This window comes from Malurus melanocephalus, unplaced genomic scaffold (assembly GCF_030028575.1).
Source record: "Malurus melanocephalus ecotype Western Australia unplaced genomic scaffold, MMel_1.1 scaffold_118, whole genome shotgun sequence".
Classification (NCBI taxonomy): domain Eukaryota; kingdom Metazoa; phylum Chordata; class Aves; order Passeriformes; family Maluridae; genus Malurus; species Malurus melanocephalus.
In genome coordinates this window covers 278,546-305,273 of record NW_026623350.1, presented here as the reverse complement: position 1 = coordinate 305,273, position 26,728 = coordinate 278,546, and the positions used below count along the sequence as shown (strand labels likewise).

The 26,728-nt window shown below is 38.5% G+C and overlaps 1 protein-coding gene across 2 annotated transcripts in view; it reads right to left on the bottom strand.

Moving 5' to 3' along the window:
• SLC2A13 (solute carrier family 2 member 13) overlaps nucleotides 1-26,728 on the bottom strand; it is a 142,785-nt gene that overhangs the window by 90,113 nt on the left and 25,944 nt on the right. For both annotated transcript variants that reach the window (XM_057370047.1, XM_057370046.1), the window contains exons 2-3: nucleotides 24,452-24,611; nucleotides 20,407-20,615 (exon numbers count right to left, since the gene is read on the bottom strand). In XM_057370047.1, coding sequence (XP_057226030.1) covers nucleotides 20,407-20,615; nucleotides 24,452-24,611 — 369 coding nt within the window. The remainder of the gene's footprint in view (nucleotides 1-20,406; nucleotides 20,616-24,451; nucleotides 24,612-26,728) is intronic.

Here is a 26,728-nt window from a genome sequence, read left to right as displayed (position 1 = left end):
ATTGGAAGCCAAAAGGAGGCTTTCAATTGAAAGCAAAAATCTTTTCCAGTGGGAACACATTTAGGCACACATTATTGTCACAAAGCCAACAGCAAAGTGAACACTGAAGAGATTAGCATATCAATGTTACTGCAATGAGTCTTGGTAGTCCCAGCTCCAGGGAAGACCACTATTTTAGCACATTTAAAATGTAATGGTTACAGACACAAGCCTTCACACCAAATATAAATTACTCTACTTCCCCCTTCTCAGAGATGACACCAGATTTTCTTCTGTCAGATCTGCATACACCTTCTGACTATTTAAATGCAAGTCTCAAGGCAGGGATCCCATCCTCACTGTCCCCTGTAGCATCCCTGCTGCATCCCAGCTCACCTTCCCCTTCCCAGCTGCACCCCTCAGACTGGTGGCCATTTCACAGCTCAGCTCCTGTGTGTCCCACGCTTCCCTCACCAGACAGTGCTTAGAAACACCACAGGAAAGGGGATTCTCTATCTGCTTAAGATAATGATGATCTCAGTTGACAGCAACTGACTGAAGATGACATTCTTTTAAGTTTTTCCATATTGCAAACCATCCTTTGCAGTATCAAGAAAATCCCACAAAACTTCTAAAGAAGCTGAGCAAGAGCCAGGACTGAATGGGGACAAAACAAAGCAGAAACTTGTGCTTTCAAGAGGTAGTTTTGAAGAAAATTATTTGCTGCTGTCATAGCACACGAAAGAAAGCCACAAAAATACAACTGATTCTCCCACTCTGACTCAAAGTACATCAGGGCATTTACAGCTGCTGCTTCCAGGTGCATTGCAGACATTTGAAGATAACATGCTGGCTCTTTCACTTCTAGACCAGCTGTGGCAGCATCCAGCAGCAGCTTGGCTCACTCTGTGTTGGGGGCAGCAGCTGGCAGGCAAGATGATGCAGGAGACAATGAAACGTGAGTGACTGAATAGAGCATTTTGCAGAAACACAACACACTAAATTCTACAGGTTTAAAATAACACATGAATATGGAAGCAGACCAATATCAAGATTTAAGAAAGGACACAAGTTTGTCATGAAAAATACAGAGGCTAGGCTATAAGTCAGCACCCACAATGGAAATGGGAGACACAGGAAAGATGTGGGATTCAGCAACATTTCTATCAGCAAGAAACACCTAAAATCCATAAAAACAACAACAGCCTCCACAAAAGGATCTGGGGAGGCAACAGCTTGTGGGAAATGAATGATCCAGAGGCATAATCCCACACACATACCAGTAAAGGATATCAGCACATGTTGCCCTTACTGGAAAAGGACACAGAAGGGTAGATCTGGCTCCAGTGCCTGGAAGCTTTGCAGCTGAGTCAGGCAACTGCTCTTTCCTCTGTGCTTTCTGCAGATGGCCTGCAGTGACAGTGCCATCCTGTGCTACTGCCAAGCACAAGTGTTTACCTCAAAACCACCCAACAACCCTCTGCCACACCCACACGCCTCACTCACGTGTACTCTAATCTTCCATCAGTATCCACTACAGACACAATGAAATTGTATTTTATGGATGAGGTGCAAGTGTCCAAAGATGTGATATGTGATGCTATTTATACAAGAAGAGAGGCTGAGTATTTTTTCTACACTGATTCTTCCAGAWAATTCACTCTGTTAACTAACCTGTGAGCATACAGCTAGAAAAAAATTGAAGCAATGTCATCCTACCATGCTACAATAAAAGAATTCAGATTTTAAATAAGTGACCTTCCTCAGTAAAGGACAGCAACTCAATTCTGTGATTGAAAGAACAGTATTTCACTTCACCATTCACATCTGATAGATGGTATTGCAATGACATTGATTTAAAGTGGGAGGCTTTTCTATTCTCAGTGGACAAAGACAATGATCACAAATGTCACCTACGTGACACGCTTCTTCCCAGGCTTCAGGTAGAGAGAAGTTCTCAAAAGTGGYGACATGACATAACAATAGCAAAAATATCATTCTGTCTAGAGAAGAGACATCCACACTTAAGTAACCATTTCAGACTGCCAGCATGCCCTTGCATTTGTACCAGGTGACACTGAACCATCCTGACCCTTCAGCCCATGAGCACACACTGCTGTAGCAGAACCATCCCCTGACTCAGCATTTGTTACCCAATTTCATCATGTAAACCGGGTTTCTTAACACTCTTCCTAACACTACATTCTACTTATACTAAACTCCTCCAAAGGTTTAGTTATTTGATTTTAAAAGCATTTTACTTGTCTTCAGTGGACATACTAAGTTTCAAGAATTGAAGAAAAATAAATTATACCTTTATATGCATACAAATATTTACTAAGAACGAACATTTCAGACATCCTTCCTAGTTATACCAAAGAAGAGCATCTGATGGTCTTGTTCACCACAGAAGTAATAAATCTTTCTGGACATGGATGGCCCCGAAAAGTTTKTAACAGAAAGATTCATTAAATAACCTTCTGAGGGGGAAAGAAAAACGGTGCCATTAAAACTACACTTTTAACATGTGAGAAAGCCCTCTCCCTGCCCTTTTTCAGAGTCTGTTTGTTCACTCTTGATGATTACTGAGATTCTCAGAGTCATTGGGCAAACTTCAGCTGWGGCTTCTACAGGCCCAAGTTTTTCCTCCCATTATAGCAACGCTGTCAYAGCATTTGCAAAGTGCCCAGACTGATCCTTTGGGAAGTACATTACCTCAGGGTAGGATGYTGTTGAGACACACCACCACATTACTCATGCACAAATGGTACTGAAAAATGATACCTGATGGCATAATGCTATCACAGAAAACATCAAACAACCAGTCTAAATGCAGAGGTGATCACTAATTCCTGCTAAGATGGGGGCAAAGTTTAGGASACTGCTCCCAGTGACTAATGCACAAGACTCTGTACCCTTCTGGATGCGACATCCCTAGCAAACAAGTATAAAAGAAAAGAAAACACATTTAAGGTAGGCTGACATGACAGATACAGACCAAAAGTAAGCATGAGCAAAATTTGGAGTTCTGATTTCCCTAAGGTACAGCCAAAGTTGCAGTTGTGAGCAGCAAGTCTCAGTTCAATTTTTCTTAAGCATGCCTTGCAGATACCAATTCATTAGTCATTGTTACTGATACAGTAGAAGAAACAAGCAGTACCTATGCTGATAAAGTACCACAGGAATTAAAGAAATCAAAAGCCAATGGCAAATCTCACGAAGTAATAAAAGCAGGTTAAAGAAATGRAGAAAATATGAACCAACTAAAAATGATAGGGCAACAAGCCTTCCCTAGAGCTCATCATTCAGGAGGTCTGTACTTCAAACACATTGGGGATTAATTTGTGACTCCTGTTTTGACTAGAAAGTCTTTTATACAAATTACATTTYACCTCAGAACCAGTCAAGATGTAATGCAAGTGATTGTCTGCATCTGTCTTCAGGGATGCATTGACCTAGTTAGCTATCTAATGCAATTTTTGGCAGTTGCTTCTAAGTTTTTCTCTTTGTGTTGTTTAGTATTAATTTTCAAAGAGACCGTTAGAGTCTTACTGTGTCTGTTCATGGCAGCTCATGACAGCTGACACACACAGAGCACAGGAACGGGCTCCACTGATGGAGCTGGGTTTCCAAAACACTTGAGAAAAGCATTATAGCACCCTAAGCTTGACAAACAGCACACATCAAGCACCAGCTTCAAATGTAATGGCAAAACCAGCTGAGGCAGATGTCTGAGATAGTCCTTGTCCCACACCATCTGGTTGTTTCAACCTTGTGTGAGAGCTACAGACCACAGAGAAATCCTTCCCACAGGCATTTAGAATCCAACCACAACATGGAGTCAGTTTGTTGTAGTTTCACCTGCACAGAGATTACCCAAACTAGCCTCCAAACAAGGAGGAGAAAATTCACAAGAGAATGTCACCCCGAATGAAGTGGGACTCTATTCAAAACCAGGAATAACAGCCTGAACACTTGCTCAGTTTAGCAGCACCCACTTGGGTACGTTTGACAGAAGTGTCMGTAGGAAGCCAGCTTTGTCAAAATCCACGCTTGGAGCTTCTGAAGGGCTTCCACCCACGGCTGGCACACACYCACTGCCCTCCCCTCGAAGTGCACACAATATGCTCATGTATTTCAGCTTAAAAGTTTGAGGGTGGTATAGTATTGCCAAGGGTATTTCTGGGAATCCCATCACAAGCTTCAGGCAACCCTCTGATGCTATTCTTTGGTGCCAGGCCCTTGTCTGTTCCCTCTCTGTAAAGTGGGATTAGTAGAACTTCACTGCATTAAGGATGTTGAAAATACAGTCATCCAGAAATCAAGAGATGCAYAATTTGTATATAGAGGCATATAGTCATATTGCAAAACAAMAAATACTTTTYCTGAAACAGACTGAAGAACTTTGTCAACAGAAGACAAATCCTACAAAAAAAATCAGTTCAAAAACCCCAAATTAGATACTTTAGCAAACTTATGGAAAACTTAGTTATTACTCTAAAACAACCCAATCAGACTAAATGATAAGAATACTGAAAAGATGAAAAAACCTTGGATTTTAGAAAAAAWTACAGAATGAAACACTTCTGTTCCATACTGGAGTTAACCTATGGCTAGAACTTAAATACATGTAATGTACCAAAAGTGTACACGTGACTAGAGAGTTTCATAGACAATAAATCCAAAATCGCCAGAAACTAGAAATATATATATATCTCTTCTATGACATTTACTTAGGTAAAATATCAAACATGCTCAAGTYCTCCTTTTACTAGACAGTTGCAGTTGACTCCTGCCGAATCAAGACACAGTTAATGGGACTACAGAAGAAAAAGCACGAGAGCAGAATTACAGGCAATTTCATGATTTCATTTCCATAAGAATGTGACTGCTTCTCTTTACTTCTGCATATCCTTCTAGCATTACAGCTTAATGCTCTTTTGATGCTACCAACACTAGCATTTTGTTAATTCAAAAAAACAAATGTGCAACTATCTGACTGCAGTCACTTGAGTCCCCACGTGATCTGTAGTGAACGAGACAGAACAGTCATCGAGCAGCACATTTATTGCCACTAGAARATGCCATGTAACAGTGAATAGTAAATGGTGTAGGCACATTTTGTAGGTGACACCTACAATATGTGAACTATATTGCATCTCAGAAATGTGCTGAGGAGGACTTGATACGTTGAGTCTGTTCTCAATTCTACCAGAAATTAAATCACATCGCCTCAMCTATTTATCCTGTAAAATAGCAAGCTGATCTCTTATCAATGAAGCCAGGTAAGACCAGCTACCTATAGGCTATCCAACACCCAGTGAAAGAGKTATAAGAGGAATTGAAGCTTTTGATTACAGCCTCTTTTATACACCCCCCTGTCCAAAACAATTCAAATGGGGGAAAATAGGAGAAAGTGGTTTGCTCGAGATATTAAGGAATTTGGTTCCATGCTGTGTTTCCCAACAGTTCACTATCACAGTGCAATTTTTTGAGTTCAGCAACAAATGCTTTTTCTAAAAAAAGTAGAAAAGGCAATATTTTCTTGTTTTAAGGMTCACCAGTAGCTCACAATTACAGGCTACATTACCGAACACAAAAATTTTGCTGATGTATTGGCACAGTARCAGCTCAGTTACTGCAGTAATAGATGTTCTCACACATTGTTACTCAGAAATATAACAGTGGAAAAATATACACAGTCCTTACAGGCTACACCAAACATTCTGACTACACAGAAAAATGAATCACTGAAAAAAACCCACACAGACACTCCCTAAAGAAAAACAAGAGTCTGTACTTCATGTAATTAAATCTTTTAAGTAAACCACTTGCAATTTTTTTTCACCCAATTAAACAAATACATGTAAAACCATCCTGAATTAATTTAAACGTCAAATCCAAGTTTATCCTACAGGTAAAGTTTAGCTATAATGCATTACTRCAATTCAGGCCCTAAAGGCAAATTCTATTATAAAAGCAGTTTATGTGTCATTCAAGGCTTATATTCTCAATGGAACTCAAGTTGTAGGTGACACTTTTCCCTTTGCAGCTACTTCAACTATTATAAGCCRCTACAAAAAAATCCTGAAAAAACTAATGTGCTTATCACCATAGAAACAAAACATTGCAATCTTTCATATGATATCATAYAGGATTTGCACAAAATTAAGGAGTAGTTATCTATTGTTATGTCTTACAATTACAATTCACAAATTTTGTCTAATATAACACTAGTGTCTCATATATCATTATTGCAAAATATAAACAAAAATTGGTTCTAATACTGATTTCAGCATAAAACAATATTCTAATTTCTAAAAACACCAATAATGTAGAGAGAAAGGTTTATTACCAAATAAAATTAATACATTTAAGAAGARCCAGAGGAGGAAAAGAAGGCTTTTGAAATTATCCAAGTCATGATAAAGGAAATCTGCTTTGAAACTACTGAGCTAAAATTGAACACATCTCTTCAGACTCATTAGGTTCCAAAACACACCTAGGGAAAAGGTACATACAGGTTTTGGAGGTTAATTTTTCTGTACTGAAGTTAGGGAAGCAAAGAACATAAGTTTATCATCAGGGCAGAAGAGCACAAGCTTATTAAATCTACATTTAAAAAACCCTCTCAGCTGAATTTGAAAACCAGTTTCAGCTGATAAAAAAATACTATAAAATAAAAGCATATTGGACGATCTTATTTAAAACACTTTTGTGATGTAGCATCTCTTAACATACTCATTATAAATTGCAGTCYAACAAAATACATCTACATCCATGAAAGACCCATGAAGGTTTTTCAGAATTCATGTTTTTAATGGATCTGCCTGCCCCTGAACACAGGATATCTTGGCCTCCATCAGCCACATTTGGGAGGAGCTGTCAAAGRCAGAGCTTTACAGACCAGCTGATATTTTGTACTTTGAGCCAGGCTCCCACAGCACAACAGACCTGGCTGCAGACAACAGGGAATGTTTCCTGGATCAGACAGAACGCTAAACTGCGTGAYAATGTCCAAAATTTGTAAAATACAAACAATTGGCCTCAAAATAACTAATAACAAAAAAATTAAATCTCCTCCATAATGCTCCTGGGTTACACTACAGTTGCATTCAAGTAGAGAATAAATGAAGCCACGTTTAAAAATGTGTCTTTCTGTTTATTTCCAGGATTTACATCTAATACTGTGTGTCAACATATTATCATGATGCAGCCTTGGAATACATACATTATTTCTAGGCTTACAAAATTATTCAACCATTATCAAACATAATTTGGTGCATTTATTCACAGATTTATGTAATATTTCTCTCATATATATATATATATAACTGTCTAACTGGCTGGTTTTTCCTGATAAAGCATTCAACAGATTCTTTGGTTTCTGGATATCCAAAGCTCTTTCCTTAGGTCTTGATTCTTCCTGCTGGATGGGAACTGGAGCACTCAAASCCACCATCTCAGTACCACAAGCAGCAATCAAGTGGCCCAAACCCCACATCTTTTCAAGCTATTTCCCCTGTTGCCTTTGACACTGAGTAGTTGACACCAGTTATCTGAATTACCAAAGACAGCCAAGTGAGCGTCCACTGTGATGAGGGAAAAAGTGTGTAGACACTACAACAATCTCTGCAAATTTGATATTTTCACAAAAAATATTCTCAGGGTATAACTTGAAGATCTTGACTGTTGTGGCAAAAGAAGACCTCATGAAATCTGACATTAATATACATAACTGGAAAGATCCAGTTTCAACTTTGGACTACTACCACATATTCCCATCCTGCTAATTGAATTTGAGTTCCAGTAAAGTTCTGTCAGGGTATGACACAAAAAATCAAAATGAACGCGTGACCAAAAAGACACCATTTGTTTAYTATCTATGCACACTATGCTTAAACAACAAGAAATTTTGGCTTCAAAACATAATCTTTAATATATGACTTAGGCTTCCCATATTCCCTTCTTACAAAGACAAAATCCTACAGATATTGAATCCTGAGCCTTCTGTAGCCTGGTCTATGGATTTGGTGAAGACYTGGAGATCAAAAAAGCTTGAATGATCTAAGTATGACAGAGAGGGCAGGATGATTAATTTGAGGCGACTCACTCATGAATAGGTGGCATTTGGGTATTCTATAATGGGTCATTCTCCTAGGAATGTGCTTACTGGGAGCTGACGCTCTGAACAATCCAATCTAGAATGAAATGGTGTCTCAGACCTCTTCCATTGTTATCCTGAACTCTAATTAGAGTAGGATAAACACATCTCATTATGTTCTACCCTATGTATTTGCAACCTGTTACCCTCWACCCACCCTACCAATCCTGTGTTCTTTGGTAAATACTGCTTTAATTTATCTTCTGAYAGAAGACTCTCATGCCTCTTGTCTCTTGAGTACCACTAAAAATAATCATCACTTTACAAGTATTAAAAATTTAACGTCTCAACAAATTATGAAAGATGCAAAGGTAATGAGAATCACCATTTATAGCTACTTGATAAAATCTACTTGATAAAAACAGAATATTTGCATAGCATTCATATGCAGATTTTATATATATTTTTGCTACACACAAAAAGAGGAAAAAAAGGAGCAATTAAAGGAGGGGAAAAAGTATGTATCAGAAAGAGCTTACAATTCAAAAATTTWAAAAATTAAGTATGGGGCAGATGTATTTTTCTTTAATAAAAATCTTGCATTTTTTTGGCTATGAAATGTACTATTCTGTAACTGCCACCTTTATTTTAGACTAGCAACAGTCAGAACCACCTACATTTTAAATTTGCTTTTATTGCCATAGAAACCTATGTTTGCTTTAACTAAAAAGGAAGTCTTCTGGCTCAGTCATCTACTTTCTATATCATACACTACAGAAGWCATAATTTATTCATTTACACATCAATACTTGCATACTTTTAACGTGAGGTGCATCCACCTCAGTTACTATGAAAAATCACATGTGATTTGTATTATATAAGATAGTTATATAACATTTATRTTAAAATGAAAAAACAAATTACTTCAATCTTCTCTATATAAACTCAAAAGGACAGAATTACTTTAAAATTATTTAAGCTCTAAACCTAATTTCAAGTATAGTTTTGCTGACTGTTTCTTCAATAGTAATATATTGTTTAGAGCAGTCGTGCACCATTATACTAAATAATTGCAATGAAACCTTTCCATGTTCAATAAGAGATGGGAAATAGGTCAAAACACACCAAAGAAAATGGTATTTTTTTGTTCTCTTTAAAGGCACTGACACCAAGGAGAATGCACATAAAAACAATTCAAGGCATTCAGTGCTAATAAAAACCCAAATATATTAATTCAGTTTTAGCACCAAAAGAAAAATCTAAACTATTTCTGTAAAATAGCAAAGTACTGTTCTACAAGGCAAAGAAGCTCCTGGAAGTCCTCATAGCCCCCAGCTCACACGGGTTTGGGCACACAGACACCCCACCACCCCCAATGGGCTCCCACCAGCCCCTGGCCACCTCTGCAAACCCACAACAGAACAAGGATAATGTGTGYTACAGCAAAGATGCTTGTTTAGTGACCTACTACAATAAATGGGGAAACCAGTCATTTCACTAGGAAAGGCAGAATAAACACACTGCACATTCAACTGAAGGTATTTAAGCAGTTACATGCACTACAGCAAGCTGAACTCTCAGCAATTTCTTAGCAATTCTACAAGCTCCTTGCAAGAAAAGTGGGGAACAATAACAGCGTGTTAGGTCTAYTAATGCTAAATTTTGTCCTGAAGTCCACTCTTTAAGGGAGAAATTGAATAGTCACTAGGTATGGCAGGGAAAAAGAAAATTTTTTCAAGTATTCCCAACATTAAGTTACAGAACAATTCTAAATATAATTCGCAATACTGGAGAAAAAAAAATATATATTTTCATTCATAAATTACCACGGCCATACCGCAAGATAACKTACTTTGGATAGATAACATTTTCCATATGACTTTTGCTAAATATTTGAACATCCATAGACATTAAATTATACTGGCTTGGAAGACATTATTTCTTCTTAAATAGAAAAACCCAAGTATGTGCAGAATCACAACAAAAATGCTAAAAACCACAATTATCCATAAATGCAATATTTACTTCTGACTATTCTAACTAYTCAAAGAAGAAAAACCACACACAAACTGACCACTACAGAAACAGTGGAGTGATGACYCCTCACAGGAAAAAGACATTTAACAGAACAGCAGTTTCCTGAAAGGCAAAAAAATGTGCTAAAAAAAGACCAATGGTTTTTGTTGAAGGAATTTTGATAGTAGGTAGTTTTTATTTTTGTTGCAGGAAAGTTGGTTTGCGTCTTTTTCAGGAAAAGGAAAACCCGAAAACAGGGGTGGAGAGGAACCAGTCTTACTGATTCTTTTTAAATTTTCTTTAATTATTTTCTCAATTGTTAACTGAGCTAATCAGTGCTTTTTTTTTGTGCAAGTATTTCTAGAACTTAATGCTGTTAAATATTTGTGAAAGCCACAATTTCCAAAGAGTTCATAGTAAAAAATTCAAGTTTGCAATGTRTTTGTTACAGCTTCACACAGAAAAAATCCAAAGCATTTTAACACTTCCAAAACTTACATGTCTGATTAAACTTCCCTAGATTACTGTCAAGAAGAAAGTCTAAATTAATGAGAAAAATTATTCATGGTGAATTATTCATGCAGCATTAGTTATCTTGTGCACACACACGCATGCTTTAACCATATAAACCCCCTCGAATCTTGATGGACATTTTCCAGGAGATCTGTAGTATTTAAGAATACGAAATTGTGTAAAAAAATCCTAGAAAATACTTCGCTTACAGAACACCACAAGAAAAGTGTAAGCCCACAGACACATTCATTCAGATGATAAAAGGAAGAAGTTGTGCTCACCCTTCCTATTCTGGAGTGAGATAACACAAAGTGAAAGTTCTTTCCCAGGGATTTGGCTCAACAGCAAGGGCAGCACACTACTACAGAGCTGTTGAGTGCCACAAAGGCTGAGGGGTTACTATTAAAAAAAAAACCAAACAAACAACACACAACCAAAAAGGAAAGCAGAATTCTAACTTTTGTCCAATATTCTACGAATAAAACACAATTCTGAACCAGTTCACCACTTGCAAAAACTAYAGTCAAACAGAATCAGTGTAAAGAAAGGATCTGTTTCCTATCTGCTAGATAAAAGCACATATTCTAGTCAAACAGCCAGCATGGAAGTACCATACCTTTTTTTTTCCCCTCCAAAGGAAGAAATCCCAACAACTTGTTTTCTTAACATAGGGAAAGCTCAAGAATATTTGTGTAAAGGAGCATGGGTAGTTTGGAAATCGCAGCAGCAACATACTCAGAACAAACTACATTAAAGCTTTTGTTTGTTTTTTTCCAAATCCATCTTCAGTCAAACAAAACACAATCCACATATGGCAGCATGCCAATTATGGTAGATGTCACACTGGTTGACAAGATTTACTGAGATTTCAGTGCATGAATACATTCGATTAACTATCAGGCAGTGTGCAAGGACAGATCCTTATTCTGAACCAAACCCTTCAGGTTTGCTAGAAGAACAAAGTATCTGGAAGACAGRAGAGAGAGAAAAAAAACAAAAACAAACACCTAATGCTGTTATTTTAAAAGACAAGAGAAAATATGAGGATTACTGAAGATCTCCAGAAAGAACAAAGCTTTACTATATTGCAGGAGCAGARCATGGCCTTATGTAAAAGAAATAAGTGCAAACACTTTAAAATCCTTTTTCCTCTCTAATGCTTTTTTCCTATTAACAAAATACTTCAATTTAAACAGGCTGTATAAACAYTGTGTTCATCTGACCACTGAATCAAAGGAAAAACTGCTCCTGTTGAAGAATCATTAACATCTGCTAGGTGGATGAAGACCTGCCCTTGTGCAAAAGCCTGTCACATAAAAGGCTGCAGAGAAAGTCAACTCTGCACTGATGAGGATCAAATAACACTGCAAAATAGCATTATTTAAAAAAAAAAAAAAAAAAAAAAAAAAAAAAGGTTTTTTTAAGTCTAATGATTATGCTGAAAAGACTGAAGTGAGACCAATAGATAAAGACTGCCCAGCTACCTGTCTGCGGCACTGACATATAAATTTTGTTACTAAAAACCTTAAATACATTTTAGAGTTTCTACTCATCTTCACAAGGTCTGAGAGCAAAGAAGCTGCAAGATTACCTTCAACTTTTGCTACAGAACCTGCACTAAGAGCTAACTCAAAGAACTGTATTACTAAGCTTAGCAAAGTGTTAAAAATATTCCTCAGCAGTCTATGAAAAAAWTTCCCCCTATACCCATTAACATTTTCACACAACATTGTATATTTTGTCTGAATCCCTGTTGCATGTAAACAGGAGGCTCAAGTGGGAGCACTCGGCTTAGAATTGTGTATTCAGTGCAGATGCTGGATCCAGCAGAGAAATGATGAAGAACCAGGCCTTTTTTGTTTCCCTTGTCTAATTAACTGAGCTCTTGAATACCATTAGCAGCTCTAGAGGCATCGTAATTTTATTACTCCTTAAGAAAGAAATACAGAAAAAGTAGCTCTACAATTTCAGATGAGAAACAAGCACATCAGTGCAGCCATGTCAGAAAAAACCCAAGTCCCAAAGCACAAATGAGCTGTGAAGGCAGCSTGTGCCCACCTCTCTCACAAGAGCACACAGGAAACTCCAAAYGGTGCTTCCCATTTCTAGCACAGCCAAGCCACCACCCTGCAGCACCCACTCCACCCAAGCTGTTCTCCAGCACTGACAGCCTCCGGGGCTCGAGAGCTGCTTTTGCTTTGGCCCATCCTGGCTGATCAGGCAGGAGCCCGGCGAGCACAGCAGCAGCAACAAAGCCTCCCACTGCTGTGTGGAAGAGGTTATCACACTGTCAGTGCTGGCCCACAGCCCCGAGATTGATGGTGTAASCTTTCCTTTAAGCAGAAGTATTCTGCTCCTTCCTTCCTATCCCAACATTGAAATCCTACCATCAGCTTTCACTGATTCAGGTTCCCCTCCCTCGGGCCCAGCTTCCTTCCTCAGGCTCCCTCCCATGTAACACGCCACGCCATGTATGTTACAGACAACAAACAGGTGTCCTCAGCCTCTCATCTTCTCTCTCTTTTCTGTACTGAGCAAGAAAAAAGTCATTTTCAACCTGTTGAAAATAGGTTTGCCTCCCAATCGGGCAAAAAGGTGAAACCCATTTCCTCCAGGTCTTTTTTTGGCTGTTTTTACCCTCCTTTCTCCTAATTTTCYTTTTTTGCTGCTTCTTTTGCTGTTACTCATGTTATACACATCCATTTTTCTTTTTATTTGACCAGAAATATTTCCCCCAAAYCCTTCAAGTTCACTTTTGCAGGAATCTTCTGTCCAGCTTTTCCAAAATCTCATCACACACCACACTATTTTGGGGGTTTCCCCAGACAGAGAAGGAACTAATGCAAATGTAACAAATTTTGTTTGAACTTTATACTATTATATAGAAGACTCTTAATAGGAGGCCAAGTTACACAGCTAAGCACTACTTCTAGAAAATCCAAGAAATGTATCTAGCTTATCACTTTCCAGCATGAACTGAGCTCTGAGAAGACACAGAAACTGGGGCCCGAAGCCATTAACTTTTAGCTACTTGTCTAGGTCAAGTCAGTTGGAATAACTTGTTTATATCCAAAAACAAGTATGTTTTGTATTAAAAGAAATAGATACTTTCTATAAATTTGAATTCCTGTAGCTATCCCTAACAGAAAATAAACATGAAACAGAGATAATTATAACATCTGAGAGCCAGCCAAAAATGTCTAATTTTGGCTGCTTGTATTAAGAAAGAAAAAGAAACTATTCCAGTTAAAATTGTGCAGGGGGCAAGAGAAGGAAGCACAGGGATTTGTTTGTTTTTGTAGCACAAGTTATAAATTCCTATTCCCTTGACATGACTGGAACAAAAAACACTATCCCTATTGACAGCCTCTTCTTTAGACACTTTTCTGTTTAGAAGAACCACCTTCTCTAACCAGAGGATGTTAATCAATAGTCCTATCCTTGAAAGATTTTTTCACTCTGAAACCTATCTTTTCACAAAATAGATACCTGTTCCCAAACAAAGCATGGGGAGCAGGTGAATGTTCAGTGATGTATTTCAATACTGTTTCTAGACAGGCAGTCCCACGATCAGCCTCWGAGGAGCAGCAGTTCTGAACGATACAAACATCAGAAAATTTTGGTTCATTTTGTGAATAATATTTGGCTTAAAGCAAATTCATTATGCTCAAAACTATTGTTGAGCTGATGAGAGATGAAGTATTTTTAATTTTATTTTCCAGATTTGTAGCCTGAATTTTCTGTAGGTTTCAAAAGCCATARACTAATAAAATGCTTATTAATTATGTCAATAAAAGCTAAGTGTACTTCAAAAATTTCATGGTGGATCCAAAGTGAGGCAAAGAAACAAACTAAACCCAAGTGTCCTGCCTTTCTGTGCTTCCCTATTCCTAGAGGTAGTTTCACCAAGTTTTTTTTTTTTTCTGTCCTTTAGGTCTACCATACAAAAAACCTGTCWGGAATTCAGGCAAAGCAGAGTTTACACCAAAACACAGGGCTGGTCTGTGATCTTTAGATTGGCCATTTATCATCATTTCCAGACAAACATTCAACTTTATGTCAGTACATTGAAACCTGAGGTGAAAGATTAAGGGATTGGTTTTGGTTATAAGCCACTGAAGCAAGGCCAACTTGAAACACCCTGCCAGGTAAACAAGCGAACAGCAGGATTCTTAAAGTATAAGCAGAGCTGTARGATACCAGAAACAACCTATTATTTTTAAAATACAGTAGTCATATTTCTCTACAAGGCAAAAAACAATAATGTTTTTTCTAAATTATATGTCTCASTGGTCACATTTGCAAGCCTTTTAAAAGACTTTAAAGACAAAAGAGAACCAAAAATCTTATCTCGCTCTATTAATTGTTTCATACAGTAAAACATACTTACAATACACCTTGCCAAGTTCTGTAGAAGGTTTTTTCTTGTTATCTGATTGTACACTAAGTATAGTTTATATACTTTCTCAAGATCAAATGACTCCATGTTTTAATTGCTTGCATTGTAGAAATTTTAATTATCAAGGAGTGCTTTTTTTGTAATGGGTTCAACTCAAAACAAATTCCAATGGAGACACACACAGAAGGAATTTTTGTTCTTAAGGGAACAGACAAAGTAATACTTCYATATATAAAATGGTTAAAGTACAAGAATGAAACCAAGACATTCCTTTTAGGTACCTCTCGCATCAGCCAAGTGTCCCACAAAACCTAAAGGCAAAGCCCCCTTTGAACTGAGCCCAGCATTTGATTTGCAAGAATTTCAGGCTGAACTGGCTARCACCCATATTGGATATGGGGACTTCTTCAACAAACCCTTAACACAACTCCCTTGTTTCCTTTTGCCCAAAGTCTTCCATCTAATTTTCACGGTTACAGGTAACAAAGGCCACTGATTATCATAAAAGAAGTAACCTCAAATAAGGATTTTAGTCTCTGGAAGTGGAATTATTCAGAGATCTGCACAGAGCATCACAGTATTACCACATTTCATTAAATCAGATTCCAGCTGATGCCCAATAATAATAAGCATGACTATCTTTTTCAACATCAAGCATGTCAGGCAATGGCCTTGGGATAAAAAGGACTCCCAGAAGCAAGGGGAGAATTATGATTAAGAATGAAAACACTGCAAGCTTCTAAGTATCTCACTAGAAAGACACATATCAAATGGTTCCAGCCAAAGCCATAACCAGCAATTCTAACCAGTTAAAAAACTACTTAAGAAGAAAAGTTGCAAGAAATAGAAATACATTGGAACCAGGAAACTCAGAAGTCCAGATCTCCTGCCTGATAATGTTATATTTTAACTCTCAGTTAAACAGATAAAATTACAGTCTGAAACCTAACAGCAATGAGGTGGTTTAACCTTTATGTCATAACACATTTATCTCCAACAGGGAAATACAAAACATAAAAAAGGAGACTGAGTCACTGATCCAATAGGAAATATAGCAAAAAAATTTAAGTGAGTCAAGCCTACAAGACTGAAAGAGTGGCATCTTTCTTGCTGTCACCAAAAGATGCATTAAAACAATAAAAACACAGGAAAATGTATCATCTAGAAGCAGTGCCCCTTACATAACACTCTGGTACAGACATATAATGGAAGGTAAACAATATTACATTGCAATGATCAATTTTATAAATGCCTTACTGAATTTCACAGAAGCAACATGGTTCCATGCACCACTGAGCCCCAGTAATTTTACACAGCAAAATTAGTAGGCACARCATGTGCAAAGAAGACATCTTCATGATCACAAGCTGACACATGTACATGGATAACAACAGATAATAACAGGCAAAGGTCCACATGCATAGCAGATAAGGTCAAGAATCTCAATCCTAATTCACACGTTAGAGAAATGTAGGATAAATAGGGCTGGGGGAGGTTACACTGCTCTCCTAATTATGATTCACAGTTACACATCCTTCATCTACACAAAAATAAATGTCTAGTCTTAATGCAAATGACATTCTTTCCATCAAGATACTAAGTTAGTACCAAAACATCACTTCTGATTTTGTGTGAAATACCATCGATGCATCCTGGCACATCACAGCTGAGTACAGCTACCCAGAGGAGTCTGAGGGAAAGCCAAACAGTTTGCAGATACTTTTCACCCAGAAAGACAGTACAAACTGATACTTTTCTCCAATTTGCATTGACTGTTGTAGTACTGTCAGGCATATGGAAAATTAACAATCTATTTAAAATATCTCCATTGATGCTACAATGATTTCTTTCCCGTCAGAAATGAGTACTATTCTGGCAGCCTGTAAAACTTCCACAAAAGGTGTGCTAGACAGCTTTATTTTTATGCACAAACCACCACATTAAAGTCACTCCCAACTGCTTGTTCTAGAACATTACAAACCCCACACTTTAATTTGCTTAGGAACACAAGCTACTTCATCTATACCCATGGCCTGCCAAATTTGGTGRCCTTCTATGATGGGGTTACAGCAGTGATAGATAGGGGAAGGAGCAACAGATATCATCCACCTGGACTTGTGTAAAGCATTTGACATTGTCCTGCATGACATCCTTGACCAAAACTGGAGACACATGGATTTTCTGGATGGACCACTCAGTGGATAAAMAAATGGGCTGGATGGTCACACTCAAAAACTTATGGTCAACAGCTCAATGTCCAAGGGGAGAGAAGTGACAAAGTGACAATCCTCAGGGATGAGTATGGTGACACCTTTGTCAGCAACATGGACARTGGGATTGGGTGCATCCTCAGCAGATTTGYTGACAACACCACGCTGTGTGGTGCAGCTGACACCCTGGAGGGACGGGATATCATCCAGAGGGATCCTGACAGGCTTGAGAGCTGTGTGTGAGAACCTCATGAAGTTCAACAAGGTCAAGTGCAATGTGCTGCAGCAGGGTCACAGCAATCTCAAGCACTAAAAACAGGGCAGAGGATGGATTGAAAGCGGTCCTGGGGAGAAGCACTTGTGAGTGCTGGTGGACAAAATGCTGAACATGAACCAACAGTGTGTGCTGGCAGCCCAGAAAGCCAACCATAACTCAGGCWGCATCAAAGAGATGTGATCAGCAGGTCAAGGRAGRTGATTCTCTCACTCTGCTCTCGTGGGACCCTTCCTGCAGTACTGCATCCAGCTCGGGGGTGCCCAACACAAAAAAGATGTGGACACGGAATGAATCCAAAGAAGGGCCACGAAGGTGATCACACAACTGGTGCACCTCTCCTACAAACACAGACTAAGAGAGTTGAGACGGTTCAGGCTGGAGTAGAGAAGGCTTCAGAGACCTCTAAGAGCAGCCTTCCAATRCAGAAGAGGGACTTGCAGRAAGGCTGGAGAGGGTCTTTTTACAAGGGCATGTAGGGACTGGATGGGGAGAATGGCCTTAAGATGAAAGAGTGTACATTTAGATTAGATATTAAGAAGAAATTCTTCACTGTGAGGGTGGTGAGGAAGTGGATCAGATTGCCAGAGGTTTTGGATTCCATATCCCTGAAGGTGTTCAAGAGGAGGCTGCATGAGGCTCTGAGTAACATGGTATAGCAGAAGGTTTCCTGCCCTTGGCAGAGGGATTGGAATTAGATGATCTTTAAGGTCCTTTCCCGCCCTAACTATTTCATGATTCATGATTCTATAATTCTGTGATTAAGCCCCTGTGATAGTGCTTACCTGAATTGCCTATTTTTAACTAAGGTGAAGTACAGAACCTCTGCCTTAACTGTACTAAAAACAATAATTCAGCAGCAGTGTGAGTCAGACTTATTTTGTTAGGAAGAGTTGTGCCAGAACGCTCTCTCAGCAACRTCTCTGATCCTTCTCTCAACTGCAAATCCCTTCTGACCATTTTCTCCCCTTYCTCATCCATGAGGATTCAGAACCTAAGCCAAGCACTGAGGAATCTGAGAGATCCACAGCATATTTGAAGAGGAAGGTCACTTTGCACCTATAAACAACTCTTTGCACAACTCTTGTGGAACACTCTTTTTCTAAAATCTTCCTCGTTCCGATTTTCCTATCGACAACTTGTTTTTGCACCACAGCATCTGAGAGCTGATGTTAACAGATGATGACTAGCTGGACTTGACCAAGATTTGCCTTATCTTGCATTGTTACTGCAGAATGCCATGCCCTCTCCTCCACTTCTCAAAATGCAAGGTCACAGCACCAGAAGTCACACTGCGAGTACAGAACAGAGCACGCACAAGCAGTGTCCATGACTGCCACAACAAATGTCATTTGAGTATTTGTCAAGAAGATACATTATTTTCCTGATACCAATCTCAAAATACTAAAATGTAGGCTGATAAGCAGTATCAGTAGCAGYGATTTGATTGAATGCATTGCAAAGGATACAGAAATGTGAATCATTCACATAACAAGTATCCCAAAACTGTACAAAAGACTGCTGAAGCAGAAGTTTGCTGCTGAAGGAATTTTTGTCATTTTGAAGACAGAAGCTGCTTGTTGACCATGTGAAAATGCAATTAAGTTCTCTAATTTTATGACGCACATAAAACCAAACTTTAAAGTAGCTTAAACAATACAGATGAAGTTTCCCTATGATTCATTCTTCCATGATGAGAACAGTTGATGAAACATTTACAAAATGCATTACAGTTTTTTTGTGTGGGACTGGAGAATATGTTATGGCTACATYGTATAACTGCCTTGCAGAGAAGGAGTCAAACACCGCCTTAGTTTCACCAAGAAAGGGATGCCCTAAGGAACTGGCAAAGATGATGGTGTATCAGTCAATGAAAAACAACATCTGTCCTTTYTCGAGAAAGGAAAAGACAGGAAAGGGAAAGCCACTCTTGGAGATGTGTATTCTTAAACTGATCMATTTTCTGAAATCAATTCTCACGTAAGTATAGGTGGTATAAACTTAGAACCCTAYACAACTTACATACATAATTATTTATGGTAAGGCTCAAAGGCAAACTCAATGAGGCAGTGAGCATAGGTATTATAAAATGTTGAATTTCAATATGGATGTAAAGTAACATCCATTTTTCTTTCCACCAGCTCTGAGAAGTTACAGTATTTTCCTATCAATGATAACTTTTGCTTAAGAGCCTAATTTGAAATTCCCATGTTAACACTTCCAGCAGAGAGCAAAGAAAAAATATGCAGAGTACAAAAAGTCAATCAAATGGTAATCTTGTTTTATAAGTACACACATGAACACAAAGTTTTGAGCAAATATGGCATAAAGATTCAAAAGAGTGAAAAAAGGATTTTATTTAGGTGCTTTGCTCTCTTGAGAGCAGATCAAAAGGTCTTTCAGAARTTGCTTTCACAGAAAAAGAATCTCTGTACTACAGGCCTAGTTTTGTACATCTTTCCAAAGGCTTCTTGTAGAATACAGTTGGCTGGAAAGGGGCCTCTGGATAATTGAGGCATGTACAATGCCTTTTGACCTCCCTGGTGTCTATTTGGCCTTTTCCACAGATGAAAGAAACCAATCTTTGTTTTATTTATTTACACCCTTGTAGATGTGTATTCATAAACTGATCAATCTTCTGAAATCAATTCTTGTATAAGCGTAGGTGGTGTAAACTTAGAATCCTACACACTTTACTTTTCCTTCACTTTAAAAATCAGAACAAAATTTAAAAGTGCAGGATCATTGAAATACCTTTGGTTTTGAAGCTACCAGTACATTAAATTCTTCAAGGAGCAAAACAGACAAGAAAAAGGAAAGCAACAAGTTCCCACAGGCTACAACTTCAACATTTGTTCTTATTTTTATCTCCTCATTGATAGGCAGAGTGGGCAATAAATACTCAGCATACCTGCTCCAACTTCCTTTTCTTCTTCTTCAATGTTGTTTTTGATACTGTCGTACTCCTCATCAATTGCCTGGTTGCCACGCATTTGAGACAGAATTCTCCGTGCTCTCTGAGTTTGGCCTTTCTGAATKAGCCAGCGGGGACTTTCAGGAAGAAAGAGGAATCCAAGAAACTGTATAACTGCTGGTACAGCCGACAGACCCAGCATGTACCTGGAAATCAATAGGCAAATAGATAAATATCTAATATTTGCCAACAAAAACATGCCATGAGAAGGCTCAGTTACAGCTATTCAAACTGCATTACAGATCAAATCTTCCTGTCCTCATATTCTTTCTCACTGTAAGTTAAGGTGGCAAGAATCATATTCTGCAGGTATTCTAGAAAACATGACCCTTTCCTTCATTTCCAGGAAATCTCAAGGACATGTTGATTATTCTGCCACTGCTGACTCTATTGCCACTGGTCCTGAGAACATTAAATTAGATTAAATAAAAATCCTGAAATATTCTACTATTTTGGAAACTGATAAACACTTCAGTGACAATGATCAACAGAAAAAGAAAGCAAATGCACGGAGGAAAAATGAGTACTGTTGATGTCAAAAATGAGATTGAAATCCTGCTAATATTTTCACTGGCATATTGAAAACAAAGAAACAAAAAAGACTCAGCCAGGTAAAAATGCATAATTTGGTCAGTAGTACTCATACACAGGCACATGCACCAGTTTTAATTTTGAAGCAGAAACACTAAAAAAAGTTCATTTCACCAGCACATCAATTTACACCAGATCATTTAGAGAGTCTGCTTGTAAATCCTCAGCCAGATGCAGTGTTARGTTTTAAATCAAAACTGCATTTTAGATGCCCAGAGGTTACTATTTACAGCATTAAGGCTAGTTCTCTACTCAACAGAGAATTGCCACTGGTAAAAGCACAGCTATACTTYCAAGGATCAGTACTGACACCTTTGACAACACCCAGGGATTCCATTATTTGCTCTATCCAAAGTGGAGGAAAAGGCTGTGGAAGACAAGGACACCACCAATTTTCATGGGTGACGCTGGGGTCTACACACATCACATTTTTTATATTTCTTCAATAAAACAATAYAAGGATTAAAAGAATTGCAGAACAATGTATGACTCTGTTCTGCTTTTTAAATCTGACCTTTTCTCATTTACACTTCACCAAAATTCTTTTCACTTTCATTAAAGACTTTAAAAATTGCTGGTGTCACCTGTACATTATTGCAGTTATCATGGGTTTTACATCAGCGGATATAATCATTATAACCCCTCCAGAAACCAGTCCCTCTGAACACTGAGGTAGCCTGTACTCATAAACAGATTCACACCTTGACATCAATCAGGAGATTAAGGAGTTTTCCTAATCTCTCCTCTAGCTATTCTCTCCACACTCTAAGACGCATGTTTCACAGGTGATTCAGCAGTCTCTCACCTGGATTTTTTTTATAAAGCATGCTACGAAATTAGATTGCTAATTGAGTAGGAAGGAGAGCACAACYATTACTGAAAACCTTCTGTAAAGGCAATGAATCAAGTGTATTTGTCAAGTCCAAAAGCATTTTGAATAAAAATGGAAAAATACTTTCTTAGAGGCATTTGTGGATTTCATGAAGAAAAACATGGGCAGTACAACAGGCAAAAAACTGAAGAATGATAAAAAGAATTCCCAAAAAGCAGTGCAAAGAGGATGATCATCCCAGGACAATGTGCATGCAGASCAGTTTTCCTACTCTCAAGCTGAGCCCTCAAGTTCTTAAAACTGGCCAAAATTTCCAAAGGGCATACCTGCAAATCTTGCTCTACAAAGAGCTCAGAAAGCAGCTCTCTTGTTTTGGTGGGGTTTTTTTTTGGTAACACTTTAAAAATTATACATCTCATCATAGTTATAAAAGAAAAGCATATGAACAAAAATAAATTCAAACCACAAAGTTTGTGGAAGACTTATCAGTTAAGTAGTCTTTGGCCAACGTATCTAACAGTGTCACTAATTCAYTAATGTTCTCATTCCTCATTCACTAATGCTCTCATTCATTAATGCCCTCATTTCTTCCTATGCTTTTCCTTCTCCACAAACATTTTGGTASCTATACACAAAACACATAGACCACTGAAGCTCACGAAATTGTAGATTCGATATCTTCCCTGAAGTGGTACTTAGAAAGCCTTTTCTATTTCAAACGACGAATAAAGCAAACTCATAGAGATTAAAAACGACTGCTGTATCCTGTCACAGTGCATGTAAAAGTATGTTTTAATGCATCTAAGARGTTTAGTCCTTCAGACTCCTCTCACTTAAATTTCTGCTCCTCCAAAGCCCTTCCATCACTTAAATGCAGCAGAGCCTCCAGAACTAAGCAGTTGGGTGCCTGCAATCRTCTTAGGAAGCAAAATCAATCAAGGCTCCTGAAAGCTTGATTCASACTGTTAAAGCTACCAGCTGGACTCTATTGGATTGTTTGTCACAGGCAAGATAAGAAAGAAATGTACAGACCGTGCTCCCTCACTAAAGTTAGTTTCCAATCTACAAAATTCTGGTCGAAGTTGTGTAAAAGGAGCAGGCCAGAAAGAAAATGTTTAGCTGAGAGAGAACATCCATTTCAAGTTCTAGAGTTGTTGTAATTTTCAGAGCAAGCCATTTTGATATAATCAATTTAGAGTAAAAGCAGGCAATTTTAGACATTTCATGCAGTGAGCCAGCTTTCACAAATCTAATATAGTTCTTTCCTATACAGATTACAAGACTTTGAGTTTGAAGCCAGATGTCTAGCAGACCTGAAAAAATCCAGCATGAAATTTAATAAGTCTGCTGTAACATTTCTCCTTCTCTGACATACTGCTGCAATACTATTAAGATGGCATTAGCAGGGTTTATAAAGCTAACCTGACATAAGGGTCAGGTTAAATATTTGTTTTCTTTGGTTTATTTTTAATTTAATATCCACCATTTCCAAGAACAAGCAGAGCCAAKAAAAAGGAAGGTTCCTTATTGTTTTGTACAGCACTCCAGTGCTTAGCCATTTGTCAGCAAGAGATACATTAATTGCTGTAACATTCTTCTCATATGTAATGACTCTGGAGCAAACATTTGTGATTTCTCTCCACACATTTGCTGGCCACTCTTTCCAGGTKACAGACCATCTTCCTTACTCAACTAGCTGAGGACAGTTAATTCCCAATTAACAGCTCCAGCACTGCAGCTGAGAATACCTGAACACCTCACTGAGGTGATAGCCTGTTTCTTCACAGAAAGTCTGACTTCACTTTACTCCACTCAATCCAGCAGAGCAGTACTTGGCACATGCACAAAACACAGCATTACTGCYGTAGCAAAAGTCACCCAGCATATGCCAGTAGGCTGCAGAAACAATTGCTCTTCAGTGCCCAACACACCATGCTGCACTTGGAAGACTGGGACTACGAATAGAAAACTGCAAACCTGGAAAATGGRTCACTAAAGCATGATCCATGTTCCAGGTTGGAACAACTGGAGCATGTCACACAAAAGAGGCTGAAAGAACTGGGTTTATGCTGCCCAGAAAAYAGGTTTTTATTATTCTATAGCATAATTTTTCACTATAAATTTATGCTACAATATCCTTCAATTCTGATCAGATTATTACTGCTCAGATCAAGAATATTTGAAATTCACTCTACTTTGCACATACTGCAGATTACTTACTGGAAATTTGCCTTTTGAAAAATCAGCAGGTAATTATTCTAAATGCAAAAGGCAAGTTACCTTCATAAGCATCATGATAATCATTCAAGCTTGTGATGCATATTTATTGCTCTTCCACTTTAAAGTTTAGTAAAGTCAAAAACCCTATGCATACTGTGAATATTAAGCTTTAGTGAAAGCAGTATGGATCTAGTTTGGCAAGATTGAATTAATTAACTGAAGTTCCATTTTAGTATACACTTTGACCACTTTCTATGTAAATTCTGTATTACCAACAAGAATTACAATAGCAGTCAACTAAATCATGACTATGCCAGCTTGCAAGGAAGGCACACAAACCTCCATCCATCCTTCGCGAGGTAGCTGAAGATTCCATCGACAACACTTGCGAAAAACTGCCCTCCAGTGATGAAGAGAGTGTTGATGGTGACTAATCTGCCTCGTAAGTGCGGTGGAGCCACTTCTGCGATGTACACTGGCACAGTCATAGATGCTACACCTACAAGAATAAATTCGGTTACAGTTATAAAACTGAAAGAGATACAACAACGCTTTTTCATCATAAAATACTATTTGGTGCTGGGTTTGGCTGAGACAATTTTCTTCATAGTAGCTAGTATAGAGCTGTRTTTTAGATTTGTGCTGGAAAGTGTTAATGATTCAGGGATSTTTTCTTTATTGCTTACACAGAGTCAAGGCCTGTTGTGCCTCTCAYCCCACCCACGAGGAGGCTGTGGGTACACAAGTACTTGTGAGGGGACACAGCCAGGACAGCTGACCCCAGCTGACCCCAAGGTATGTTCCAGACTACAGGACATCATGCACAGCATATAGAGCTGGGGGGAGAAGGAGGAAAGGGAGGACATTCCGAGTGATGGAATTTGTCTTCCCCTCTAGCTGTGACACATGAAGGAGCCCTGCTCTCCTGCAAATGGCTGAACACCTGCCTGCCCGTGGGAAGTGGTGAATTAATTCCTTGTTTTGCTTTGCTTATGTGTGTGACTTTTGCTATACCTACTAAACTGCCTTTATCTCAGCCCACAAGTTTTACTCTTCCAATTCTGTCCCCCAACCCTACAAGCAGGGAGTGAGCAAGCGACTGCAAGGGGCTGAGTTGCTGACCAAGGCTGGATATGACAAGCAGTGACCTGACCTGAGCTGGCTTTGGTGCCCAGAAACTCCACAGAAAACACCACCTCTCCTGCCCTGAGTGACCACCCTAATAAATGGAGCCAAAACTCATGGACTAAATGAACTCAATGGACACYTATGGACACTTTGCAGACACTTCACAGGGGTGGTCCATAGACTGCAGAAATGGTATCTGTGTATTATATCAAATCGGAAGGGGATTCATGGGTAATAAGAATGCACTGCATCTTAATGGAAAAAGTGGTGGAGACTGTGCTGGTTTCAGCTGGGGTAAAGTTAATATTCCTCATGGCAGCCAGTATGGGCTATATTTTGGATTTCAACTCAGGACTTCATTTTTTAAAAATTAACTATTCCAGTCAAAATCTGCAATTAAATGGAACATGCTGGACAAATTTGATTTCTGAGTTCCAAATGATGAAAAGAAAGAAAAAGCAACTAGCAAACTCTAGAAGTATACACACAGCAAATGGTTGCTAGCAGCTGTATAGGAATTTCTAGGTCTAATTTAATGATACAAAGAATAACTTTCTTCAATTCACATTGCATGTACACTGAGATTAAATAAAAGGATAGATATATCTATAGTTTTTCATGAAAGAGATGCTATGAACCCAGTAAGCAAAAGTAACTAACTGAAGACATAAGCCAAAGTGACTAACTGAAAACATCAGATGTTCACAAACTGTTCAAATAGAACTTTAGCATGGTTTCCACTGCCAAAACCAAAACCAAGGCCAAGCATCATTGTTATCATCATTATTACTATTGTGAAATTTCATTATTGTTACAGAACAAACTTTCTTGACTTAGTTTAAAAGTATTCCATGTGCTCTTTCAAGGACAGGTTGGYTGGGCYCTGAGCARCSTGATCTAGAGAGAGGCATCCCTGCYYATGTAASGGSACTGGAACCAGCTATCTTTAAGGCTCCTTCCAAACCAAGCTATTCTATGATTCAATGCTAAAATCTCTACCACCATAAGGAAACAAGGACTAACTCTAAACCACAGCTGATTTTTGTTATGTCTTAACACTGGTAGTATTTCCTATTAACTATGTTATGATGAGTCATTTGTGCAAAAGACAGAAATGTCAATGGGGAGCACACACAAACTGTTAAAACAGAGTTCAACATAAAGAGCACACCTGGGTGCAGCATATGCTTTGGTGATYCAAATCCCTATTTCTTTACAAGAATCAACACTAACAAGCAGCAGCAATTTCTTTGTAGTTAAAACTGGAAGTATACTGGCAGCAGGTGCCCAAAGACCCATTTTGACTGAAGTCAGCTGAGGTACAACTTGAGCACAGTGAGCACAGCCAAGCACCATCAGAAACATCACATCTTCCAGCCTGGGGCAGCTCCACCAGGTCCATACAGACAGCTCCACAGCAGCACAGGCCAGTGCCACAGCCCCAGCAAGAAATGGGATCACCTAAAACCATGAACAACTCCTGAAGAA